Source organism: Danio rerio, chromosome 20 (assembly GCF_052040795.2).
Source record: "Danio rerio strain M-AB ecotype USA chromosome 20, GRCz13ab, whole genome shotgun sequence".
Lineage (NCBI taxonomy): Eukaryota > Metazoa > Chordata > Actinopteri > Cypriniformes > Danionidae > Danio > Danio rerio.
Genome location: NC_141040.1, coordinates 49375001 through 49388671, shown reverse-complemented (window position 1 = coordinate 49388671; position 13671 = coordinate 49375001). Strand labels below are relative to the sequence as shown.

General features: G+C 28.1%; 1 protein-coding gene across 2 annotated transcripts in view; it reads left to right on the top strand.

The window, feature by feature from the left end:
* klhl29 (kelch-like family member 29) overlaps positions 1–13671 on the top strand; it is a 611610-nt gene that overhangs the window by 208903 nt on the left and 389036 nt on the right. For both annotated transcript variants that reach the window (XM_087298740.1, XM_087298739.1), the window contains exon 3: positions 2575–2865. Coding sequence is in view for 1 of the 2 variants with exons in the window: in XM_087298739.1 (XP_087154865.1) it covers positions 2605–2865 (261 nt within the window). In the remaining variant the exon portion in view is untranslated. The remainder of the gene's footprint in view (positions 1–2574; positions 2866–13671) is intronic.

The window sequence follows — 13671 nt, the reverse complement described above, 5'->3', positions numbered from 1 at the left end:
TCTTGTAAACTTCAGTTTTTTTTCTTGTGGGGCTTGTTAATAAATGGTATTTTTTCCTCTTGGGAAGGCTGTAAATGTGTTATTTTTAAAATGAAAAGGCGGCTGCTGCTGGGAAATGCTTGTTATTTGTTTAAAGGTTGTTTTGAATAATTTTTTTACACAATATGTAATTAATTGAATTATATTCTAGTTTATTTGTATAGCGCTTTTCACAATAATTATTGTTTCAAAGCAGCTTTACAATGGGTGCACATTATTGTATTGCAATTAGAAGCTAAGGTTATTAGTGTTGTGTATATATGTAGGAGAAATATATGTGTGTGTTTAGGTTTTTTTGTAGCTTTATATTAATATAATTTTATCTTTATATTTTTTTTATAGTATAATTGAAATATTTGTGTCTGGTTTTTTTTTTATCTGCTTGCTTATTTATTTATTTATTTATTTATTTATTTATTTATTTATTTATTTATTTATTTATTTATTTATTTATTCTATATTTCAAGTTGAATTTCAGTTGTATTAGTTTATTTTTTGTTTTACTTTATTTGCTTTGTACATCTCATTTATTCTATTTGATTGTTGTTGATTTTATTTGTTGATTTAATTTGTTTAGTTTTATCTAATTGTTTATTTTTTGTATTTTAGGTATACCCAGTATAATTATTTTGTTTATCTGTTTGTTTATTCAAATGTAATTTTATTTAGCTTCTATTTCTTTGCTTTTATTTCATTATAAAACAAACAAAAGCAGCTTTTTTTCATTTGATTTGTATTTATTTATTTATGTTAAACTATTTAATAATAATAATAATAATAATAATAATAATAATAATAGTTATTATTATTATTATTATTATTATTATTATTATTATTATTATTATTATATTAATAATATCAGTTAATAATAATAATAATAATAGTAATAATAATAATAATAACAATAATAAATAATAATAATTATTATTATTATTATTATTATTATTATTATTATTATTATTATTATTATTATTTTAATGACAAAGAATATTTTGTTTGTCTTTGGTCAGGCTAAAAAGTCATCAACAATGGACCAACAATATTACGCAATCTTATACAACCCTTCTATCAATATTACATATTTTTTACACAGAGCGGAAGCAATGCCAGTCTAAAATCCCTCTTTTTTTACCCACAGTCTGGCAGATATTGAGATGTTTGCAGCAAGTTTTCTAGCGTTGCATGTCAAACCTGCCAAGAAGCTCCATTTGTTTGCTGAGTTTCATTTTGTTTGTGTTTTGGCTGTGTATATTCTCCATCGCTCTCTTTTGTATTTATAAATTTGTATTTTATTAAGGAGAAGTCTATTAAGTCATTTTTGAATTGGAAGTTTTTAAACTCAGTAAAAAAAAAAAAAAATTATCAGTTAAAAATCTATTCATATAAATTGACATTTATTTATTTATTTATTTATTTATTTATTTATTTATTTATTTGATTGTTTGTTTGCTTGTTTGTTTGTATACTCATTTATTTGTTTTTAATTCCTTAAATTAATTGTTCATTATTTGATTTCTAAATAGATTGTATTTTATTTTACTTTTTTTTGTTGTTTTATTGAATTAATTAATTTTTAAAAGTATTATTAGCTCAGGAATTAGCCCATATTTCCATATTAAATACATTTTATTTACTTATATTTCTATATTATTTAAAAAGAATTTGCCAATGTCAAACCTGCCAAGAAGCTTTACTTCCTTATTTATCTCTACTTTATTTATTTATTTATTTATTTAATTATTTATTTATTTATTTATTTATTTATTTATTCGTTCATTCATTCATTCATTCATTTATTCATTCATTCGTTCATTCATTTGTTCATTCATTTATTCATTCATTTGTTATTTATTCATTTACTCATTCACTCATTCATTCATTCATTTATTAAACATATTTACTTTGATTCTTTAATTCCACTTTATTGATTACCAAATTATGCAATTTTATTTATTATTATTATTATTATTATTATTATTATTATTATTATTGTTGTTGTTGTTGTTGTTGTTGTTGTTGTTGTTTTTATTATTATTGTTGTTGTTGTTATTGTTATTATATGATTAATTTATTATTTTTATTGTTCTTTGTTAATTTAATCTCATTTTAAAATTATTATTAGCCCATATTTCATATATATATATATATATATATATATATATATATATATATATATATATATATATATATAGTATACTATTTAATTAAATTATATATTATATTTTGTATTTTTTATTATATTTCCCTTTTTATTTTAATTATTTATTTAATTGTATATTTAATTATTATTAGTTAATATTTTTTTTTGTTATTTTATTTTATTTATTACTTTTTTCAGTTTTAACACATTCACACTTTATATACACATTTTTTTTCTATCCCCTAAAATCCCCCTTTTCACCCACCCTCTGGCAGATATTGAGATGTTTTTCTAGCATTGCACGTCAAACCTGCCAAGAAGCTCGTTTATTTTCTCTGTTCAGTGTTTTGACAGGGTGTAATCATCTCCATATCTCTGTTTGTGTACTCTTTCAGAAAGCGCCTCGTGTCCTCTAAGAGGAAGTGATGTCACGACACCACCACCGCTTCGAGAGGGACTATCGAGGGCCATGGGAGCGTCGCGAGCGTCCCAGCGGCCTCCACAATGGCGGATGTTCCCCAGCAGCACCTCCACCAGTGGCTAACGGTAATAACCGTCCGGGACTCCTTCCTCTGCCAGTGATCCCATCTCTCCTGCCCACACCAGTGACCATCGCAGTGACAACGGCCAGCAACGAACTCAATCTTAAACGCTCCGCTTCATCAGCCGCCGCACCTGTTGTTAAGGTAAATTTGCTTTTAAATCAGGGGCTGATTTAACCAATAAGCGAAGCAGGCAGCCATTTAGGGCCCTGGGAAATTTGGGGGCCCTAATAAATCAACAATTGTTTATTAATAACTTTAAATTCCTTAATTTCACATTCTTTGGAGATATAAACACAAACATTTCGGCTCAAGACCTTTCTCGATGTGTGACACTGACAGTGATGCCCTGGGAAAGCCTTTGTGCTAAAACATTTATGAAAACAATTATACTGTTTACAAGACTAAAGCAGCAAAAAGTGATTATAAGAGTAATATAATATAAATAATTAAATAAATAAATACACAAAACAAACAAACAAACAAACAGAAAATTATAAAACATAGAAAAGGAGATTGAGTGATATGAAATAAATAAATAAATAAATAAATAAATAAATAAATAAATAAATAAATAAATAAATAAATAAATAAAAACTAAATAGTTAAATAAACAAACAGAAAAGGATAAAACAGAAAAGGAGGTTGAGTAATATAGGATAAAAAAAATAAATAAATAAACAGAAAAGGATAAAACATAGAAAAGGAGATTGAGTGACATAAGATAAATAAATAAATAAATAAATACATGAATAAGTAAAAATTAAATAAATAAATCAATAAAAATTAATTAAATAAATAAATAAATAAAAATTAAATAGTTAAATAAACAAACAGAAAAGGATTAAACAGAGAAAAGGAGATTGAGTGATATAACAAACATAAATAAATAAATAAATAAATAAATAAATAAATAAATAAATAAATAAATAAATAAATAAATAAATAAATAAATAAATAAATAAACAGAAAAGGATAAAACATAGAAGAGGAGGTTGAGTAACATAAGAAAAAAATTATCTAAATAAATAAATAATTAAAGAAAACAGAAAAGAATAAAACATGGAAAAGAAGATTGAGTGATATAAGAAAAAAATAAATAGAAAGAAAGAAAGAAAAGAAAACAGAAAACAATAAAAGAGAATAGAGAAAAGATATAATAATAAAAATAGATAAATAATTAAAATAAACAATTAAATATGATATATATATAAATCAATAATGGTGCATTTTAGGACTGTTGTGTCCCATGGCTGGATTTGCTTAGGGCGCCCAAATCACTAAATCCGCCCCTGATCCAAATCGCACTTTTTTTTCTTACTTTTTCATTTGGGCTCACTTTGCCAGATCACTTTATTTGGTCCTCGCTCCTCTTCTCCTCGCTAATTTTCTCTTTCATTATGCAAATGAGGAACTCCTAGCACTGGGCCTGAATTAAGCTCGTTGTGGAGTCTGTTGTGGGCAAGAAATAAAAGGGTGTCAGCTTTTGCTGTTTGAGTGGAGATGAATGGCATTCTGCTGAATTAGTTGAAGGAAGGAAAAAAGCAAAGAAAAACTCCTCTTCATGCCGTTTAATCAGATTAGCTTCTGTTTCACTACGATTTCATGCGCGGAGACGGTTTACTATCTAGTTGCCATGCGGCTCTTGCAGCCCACGCTTTGCTAATGCATTGACTGACATGACCTTTGTTTTTCAATATTTTGAAGGTATTGTTGGGTAGAGGTCATACGGGGTCTGTTTACTGTGTTTACTGTGCTGTTGGTGGAGAGTATGGGTGATAGTCCTGTATGGTTCAGCTTCTAATTGACCTATAAGTTCATAATTATTGTATGATGACTTAATTATGATGACAGCCTTATTTTATTATTATTATTATTATTATTATTATTATTGTTATTATTATTATTATTATTATGCGTTTTATTTGTCCTATTATTTTTTATTCTATGAATAATATATTATTTTAATTTTATAAATATGTATTTATTTATTTTTTTGTTGATGTTTTTGTCATTGTTATTTTTATTATTATACCATAAAATTAACTTCATTTTAATGTTTCTTTATTGATATACAGTGTAAATTTATATATATAATTATTTTTCACTATTCACACAGAAATGGTTTTCCAATTCTATTGTGATACTTTTCCGTTGTTGTTGTTGTTTCGCCTGACAGATGTTTATTTTGTTTTATTTTTAATTGGTCCTTTAATTTATTTAATTTATATATATATATATATATATATATATATATATATATATATATATATATATATATATATATATATAATTTTTTAAATACTTTTTATTTATTTATTTATTTATTTATTTATTTTGTTTATTTATAACTTTAATATTATTATTATTTACATTTTTGAATACCCTTTCTACTGAAATCATTTAAAGAAGGCTAAAAGCACAAGGGGGCTTCATGTCGTTTAATCAGATTAGCTTCTGTTTCACTTCGATTTCATGCATAAAGACGGTTTACTATAGTTGCCTTGTGGCTCTTACAGCCCATGCTCTGCTAATGCAATGACTGACACGACCTTTGTTTCCAAAATTTTAAAGGTATTGTTGGGTAGAGGTCATACAGGGTCTAATATGAGATGTTTACTGTGCCGTTAGTGGACAGTATGGGTGACAGTCCTGTATGGTTCAGCTTCTACCCTAATTGACCTATCGAAAAGACCCTATGACAGAATGCCCGAGCATACTACCTGAGAGCCATTTCAAGGATGTCTTGCCTTAAAGAGACTTTTATATCAGTGTCTGCTACTATTGAGTTTGAATATGTATGTCTCTACTGCCTAGCAACTTCCTGCTAATATAAACATAACTTTCGGACAGCAAAAACATATTTTTACTTGAGATATGTCTTTCAAAAATTGAGATGTCTTTCAGGATATTCAGTGCCACGAAAAAGTCTTCTCACCTGCATGTGAAAGTGAAGAAAAAAATTAAGCCTCGGATATTGGTCTAGCAATCTAAATACATTCTTAGGCTGTATTACCAATGAGTTCGTATTTATAGTATGATGACTTAATTATGACGACCATATTATTATTATGTTTTTATTTGTTCTGTTATTTATTTATTTCATATTATTATTAATTTATTATTTTAATTTTATAAATATGTATTTATTTATTTATTTATTTTTGTTTTTGTTTTTTTGTCATTATTTTTGTTATTATACCATAAAATTTACTTCATTTTAATGTTTCTTTATGGATATATATATATATATATATATATATATATATATATATATATATATATATATATATATATATATATATATATATATATATATATTTTATTTTTATTTATTTATTTATTTTTTTTTACCATTCACACAGTTTTTCAATTCTAATAATTTTTTCGCCTGACAGATGTTTATTTCATTTTATTTTTAATTGGTCCTTTAATTTATCTATTTTATAAATATTATTTTTAAATAATTTTTATTATTAATTTTGTTCATTTGTTTATTTAATATTAATATTATTATTAAGTTTTGAATACCCTTTCTGCTGAAATCATTTAAAGAAGGCTAAAAGCATAAGGGGCTTCATGTCGTTTAATCAGATTAGCTTCTGTTTCACTTCGATTTCATGCATAAAGACGGTTTACTATCTAGTTGCCATGCGGCTCTTGCAGCCCACGCTCTTCTAATGCAATGACTGACGTGCCCTTTGTTTCCAATATTTTGAAGGTATTGTCCAGTCGGGGTCACGTGGTCTAATATGAGGTATTTTGCTGTACAGTTAGTATAGTGAGTCTGCAGAACTAGTGGGCATTGTTGTCCGGGGTAATTTCTCTCAGTTTCCACCTGTAAAAAGTCTCCCAACACAAGACTTGGCCTGCCAGATTTTTCCTCCGCCTCTCTTGAAGCCACTTCAGGGAGCTGGAAATCTTGGCATCTCCAACTACAGCTACTGTCATCTCACATCGGTGGATTTAGTTTGAACTTGTTTTTGCGCTTGAGTGAATTCAGCAGAACTTCTGTGAGTATCAAACCAAAAAGCTTTAGCATTATGTAGATTGTATTAACACTAATGTCCAGAGATTTCTGCTTTGATGTGTCCCTGTTACGCATGGTTTAGTATTGGGGAAATGTTTACATCTACAAATCAGTCTTTTTTTGTGTGTGTGTAAAAAAAAAGTGTGTTTGTGTTTTTCTGGCTCAGATACAGTGACAAAGTTGGTTAAATGAATGGGGATTTTCTTTATTGTGATGACGGCAATGATGTTGAACAACTTTACTTTTGGTGAAAAGTTGAGAACTTGGTCTGACAGACAGACAGACAGACAGACAGACAGACAGACGGATAGACAGACAGATAGACAGATAGATAGATAGATAGATAGATAGATTTTTAGTAATAGAAAGAAAATGCATTTTAATTTAAATATTTATTACAATAACGAATTACAAACTATAAAATTTCAACTATTCATCCATTCCTTTATCCTTTTTCCTTCGACTTAGTCTCTATATTCATCAGGGGTTGCTACAGTGGAATGAACTGCTAACTATTCCAGCCCATCCAGTACTTGGAAACACCCATACACTCACATTCACACACACTCATACACTATGCCATTTTTTATATTCATTTTTATTTTATTTTAGCTTATATAGACAAAGTAAATATTATAATTGTTTTCTTTGCAACTGGCTGAAATAAGGGAATGTTTATTTATTTTTAATGCTTATTTTGTCAAATATTAATTTAACCTTAGTTATTAAAAACATCTAAATATTGATATCTATACTGAAAATCTGGACTGGAAAGACTGGAGTCATGATGCATAAAATACAGCTATACTCCACAGAAATGAACAACATTTTTAAATATATTAAAACTAAAAATGAACAATAAATATTTTTCTGTAAAAAAAATATATAAAATAATATTTTTGTTGTTATTTTTTAGGTAAGGACGTCTTCAGATGTTCAAAAGTACAAAAAAAGTGTTAAAAGGTGTTAAAGTTACAAATAATTTAACTCTACCAAGTAAAAATAAATAAATTATAAATATATTTTAAAAATAAATTAATTAAAATAAAGCTTTTGTTGTTTTTTTTAAAGGATGAATTGTGCCTTAAGCTGATCAATTAAAAAAATAATAATAAATAAATGTTTTGGTTGTTTCTTTAAGTATTAAGTAAGGATGCCTTGAATTGTTCAACAATGCAAAAAAAGGTGTGAAAAAAAGGTTACAAATGATTTAACTTTAAATATAAATAAACAAAATTTAAACATATGATTAAAAAAAATCAACATTGATAATTAGCTGCAAAACACTGAAGACTGAAGTAGTGAGACTTCAGCTTTGCTCCACAGAAATAAACTACAATTTTAAATATACCGAAATAAGTAGTAGTAAGTAGTGCTGTCGCCTCACAACCAAGAAGGTCGCTGGGTCGCTGGTTCAAACCTCGGCTCAGTTGGCGTTTCTATGTGGAGTTTGCATGTTCTCCCTGTGTCGCGTGGGTTTCCTCTGGGTGCTCAGCTTTCCCCCACAGTCCGCTATGGCGCCCCGGATGAATAAAGGGACTAAGCCGACAAGAGAATGAATGAATGAATGAATAAATAAATAAATAAATAAATAAATAAATAAATAAATAAATAAATAAATAAATAAATAAATGTTTTAGTTGTTTATTTTTTAAATATTAAGAATGCATTGAATTGTAAAAAAATGTGTGTGAAAAAAAGTGTGATAAAAAAAATAGCTTAACTTCAAGTGTAAATAAACTTTAACTTCAAATTTAAACATTTGATTAAAAAAATCAATATTGACAATCAGCCGCAAAACCCTAATGTCACATACAATGTCACATACACATAAAACAGTAATGACAGATACAATTCAGCTTTGCAATATTTTTTAATGTATGTAAATAAAAAAATTAACAATAAAAATATTATAAACTTTAAAAACTTAAAGAAAAAATACAATTGTATTGTTTTTAGATTAATTTGTCCATATTAAGTGCATCCTTGAGGGTAAGAAAATATATGTACAATAAAGAAACACATTTACAAAATGTTTGCGCTAAATAAATAATCAAAAAGGTCTGTTTTCCTTAAGTAATGAAATAAAGAAACAACAGCGAACAGGTTTGGAGTGACATGACAGCGGGTAAATAATGACAGAAGTTCTCTTTTAAGTCAGCAGCGCTGCTACTTTCGCTTCAGTTAGTCCCCGGTGCTGAAGTGAATGTGTTTACCTCGGTTTTCTTTAATTACCGCCTGAAGGAAAGTCATCAGAAACAGCAGAGTCTTGAGGGAGCCACGCTTTCTCTGTCATCCGCCATCAAAGCCCTCATGTTGTCCTGCCCACCCAACAGTCCAGCTCAGAGATGCCATTCAGATCAATATAAAAGCAAACGCAGCAGAAAGACAGATCACAAAGCTTTATCTAACAGCAGAGAGAGCAATATCAGCTTCCCCCCGTATGACAGGACTTTCTAATAAGCATAAAGTGTGTGTGTGTGTATATGTGTGTGTGGTTAGGTGAATAGGGTAGTAACATTAGCTAGTTACCATAATAATTCCGCAGCTGATTGGTTTATTGATATTATTTTGTTTTGTTTTATGAGTTTTCGACAATATTACAGTTGAAGTCAAATTATATTAGCCTCCTGTGAAAAATTTTATTCCCCCCCCCCAGTGTTGTTTAAGTGGGAGATGATTTTATTTCAATACAATTTTAAACATTATAGTTTTTATAATTAATTTCTAATCAATAAATTCTTTTGTTTTTGTCACGGCGACAGATTCTAATATTTTTCTAGATTTTTATTTTTAAAGATATTAATATTTAACTTGGCGACGCAGTGGCGCAGTAGGTAGTGCTATTCTGTGTGGAGTATGCATGTTCTCCCTGCGTTCGCGTGGGTTTCCCCCACAGTCCAAATACATGCGGTACAGGTGAATTGGGTAGGCTAAAATTGTCCGTAGTGTATGTGTGTGAATGAGTGTGTGTGGATGTTTCCCAGAGATGGGTTGCGGCTGGAAAGGCATCCGCTGTGTAAAAACGTGCTAGATAAGCTTGTGGTTTATTCCGCTGTGACGACCCTGGATTAATAGTGGGACTAAGCCAAAAAGAAAATGAATGAATATTCAACTCTAAAGGTGTAATTTAAAGACTTAACTTGGTTAATGGGTTAACCAGGCAAGTTATGTTAATTAGGCAAGCTCTGTAGACAATCAAAAAAAATAATGCAACAGTTTCTGTCTGGTTCTCGAATCTGATTGGCTGATAGTCATGCGATATTCTGCAATATCAGCACTCGTACAGCCTCCTCACTCTTCTGTATTGCTCCGACCAGATGGAGTGACAGCGGATCAATGAACTCACTACAGTTTGACAAATATTGCAGCTGCTGAACAACATAATACACTTTTGAGGCTTTTTTAGGAAAGAATGTAGTTGTTTAGATTGCAAATGTGCAGTTTATTTTTAAGTATAGTGCCTATTTTAAACATTTATAACATTTGAGATACAGCATGTCTGCATCCATCAGCCTGTCATTTTGAGCAGAGCAAAGACGGCTGACTTTCCACCACAAGATGGCGACAGAATAAATGATGAATTACCTGGGGGGAGAGAAAGTAGTTTAATGTGCTTAAATCAAAGAAATAAATCTAACAAAACTCAGTAACTGTTTTCAACAAACTAAACTAAATATGAAAAGAAAAGCATGAAAAGAAACATCTTTAACGCACCAAACGTCTTAACTATACTAAATTAACTAAAAACAAAACATACAGAAAACAACACATTCTCCTGAACCTAATGAACTAATACAAAATATAAATCTCAGTGTTGTATATGTATATTACTCGCCTTACTCACTCCTACACCCTCTCCGAGGTATCACTCTCGAACATTTTAGTTGACTGGACAAGTTCACAAGCGAACACATTGCATTATCAAATTTAAAAACTTTAGACAAGAGCATTAAACATGAGCAAAACCCATTTTCTCAGACTAGCCCTTGCAAGAGAGACTGTCCTCACAGAGACCCACAGAAAGAATAAGAGCGAGAGATGGAAAGAGAGAGAGATAGATCGCCATTGCAGTTTGGGCTCGGCTTTTAAAGGCTACGCCAACCAGCGATTGGTGGCGCAAACCCAGCGTCAGCGGCCAACGTCATCGACACGAAATGCAGATCCTCCAATGCCGTTCGTACCTGTAACACATGCATAAAACGACACACCCACATACAAACAAACACACACATATCCAAAATACGTACTGCAAGTGAACGTAACAATATTTGTCTCATGAAAGTCATGAGGCAGAAAAGTTTCAAAAAGGAAATAATAATGTTTGAGACTGAAAACGACAGCCGTAAGAGAGAACAATGTCAAATGTATTGTTCTATTTTTATAAATTGTGCATTAGAAACACATTGCTTTATTTGAATTATTAATATTTTTTGATGCAAAGATGTTATAATCTGTACATAAAATACAAATAAATTGTCATTAATTTTTAATAAAAAAAATTTTATATTAAATAACTTGGGGAAAAAAAAAATGCTTCCGACCTTAAAACACTTTTACATGATTAATATTTATTTTTCCTGTTCATTTATTGTTTCTTCAGGTGTGCTAAACTTTTCACATGCATTCAAATCACTCTATAAAACGAATTGCATCAAATAAACTGACTAAAAGTGGTAAATTAAGCTTTGTATAACTTAAAATAAAATATTGAAACCTGATAAATTATTAAAATAAGTTAAATAAACATAAAATGTTTGTTGTTTTGACCTAATAAATGTTTTGTCAATTTGTTTACAGTATATATAAACACACACGCACGCACACACACACTTTGAAAATCTAAACTACTCACAATTGAAAGTGTTTTGTGTTTTTGTCTGCAGTTTCTCATCTTAATGAGTCTGAATGGTGTTTGTTTATCTGAGAACGGTTTATTTTTGACCTTGACAGGTATGCAGTGTGTGTGATTGAGTTGTGTGACTCATCTGTAAAGTTTTTGTGTGTGTGTGTGTGTGTGTGTGTGTGAAAGACAGATCGGTATCTAATTGAACTGGGACTTGTGCATCTTCTACTGTGACTTTAAGAGACTGAATCTGCCTGTCATGACTAACGACTTTTCAAAGGAACAAAGCACTGTTAATTGAACTAGAGGTGTGGCAGCTTATTTACTCGCCTGCTCTTGTAATTAATTTTGTTGATTTATTTATTCCCCGGAGCGAAACCGCAAATCCACAGCCACCAACAGAGACTTCATAACTCATAATACCAGAAGTTTATTAATATCTCTTCTAAGTGTTGTCATGGCACTGGGTTTATTTACAGATATTGGTGGAAAATAAATAATTTCAGCGTATCATTGTCAACATGTTAGTTTATAATATCTTTGTTTTGTGTTTTTTTTTTTTTTATAATTAATAATTGTAATGGTTTCTAAATGAAAATAGTTTCTACAGCATATTTTTTGTATTATTGTGTTTTAATCATCATTGCATTATTATCAATGCATTTTCATAAAGTGCGCTATAAAAATATGTTATATAAAATATTATTTCTACTTTAAATATTCACATTAAGTTTGAAGTTTAACTCAGTTGTTTTTATTTTATTTTATTCTTTGGGATAAGAATAATTATGGTATTTTATAGGATTTTTGTTATGTTTATTAAAAGAATTCTTTGTTGCAAAAATAATACTTAAAAAAAATCACGTTTAATAACTTATTGCAGAACTTTTTGTTCAATTGTAAATAATCATTAAATAGTCAGCGTCTTACTGAAATAATTTTTACATAATTTTTTTCCAGTGTACAATAATTTCACTGTGCTTCCTAATAAACTAATGTGTTTAATGTGGTATTATTAAATATGGTATTTTTCATACTGTAAGTAGCACTGTAAAGAAAGATTTTCATTTATAAAGTACATTTTAGAGAAAAAGGTATTTCAGTGTTACGAAATTAAGACTTTTTCTAATTTTTATATTTAAATTGTAATTTTTTTATTTACTTTTATTAAATTGATGCAAAAACATATTTTAAGAAATAAATTAATGGTTGTTTTATGTTTTTTGTTTTGTTTAATTGATCTAAAGTCAAGCGTTTACATTTTTTATCATATTTCACCATATTACCATTTGCTTAACCTAATAAATTACCATATTTTACCATACCGTCACTACAGTAAAAAGTTGTTCTAAAATAAAATAACATTTCACAATATTATCATTTGCTCAACCCAATACATGACTGCATTTTACCATACTGTCACTACAGTAAAGGTTATTTTAAAAAAAATAATGTTTCACAACATTGTAATTTGCTCAACCCAATAAATTACCATAGTTTTATCATACTGTCACTACAGTATGGAATTTTTCTTAAATAACACTGTAATAAAAATAATTAAATTGCAAAATTAGGAACATTGAAGTACATTTTACACATACAAAAAAGTTATGTCAGCGTTTCTCTTTTTTAATGACTTATTAAGTTTGATGTTTATCACTGTTATTTCAGAGTTTAAATATATATATATATATATATATATATATATATATATATATATATATATATATATATATATATATATATATATATATTTGCTACTTTTAGTTTATATTTCGTTTTACAAAACAGTTCTGTTTAGATCAGATGATACATACACGAGAAAATTTACTCATGAATAAATAAGCACGATTTTTAAATATAAAAATAAATAGATTCATATTGATAAAAGAATCTTACTTCAAAATAATTTCCACTGAGAATCTGCTACTAACTCTCACAAATAATTATATTATATTATATTATATTATATTATATTATATTATATTATATTATATTATATTATTTTATATTATATTATATTATATTATATTATATTATATTATATTATAATACATTATAAATTTCTTAAACT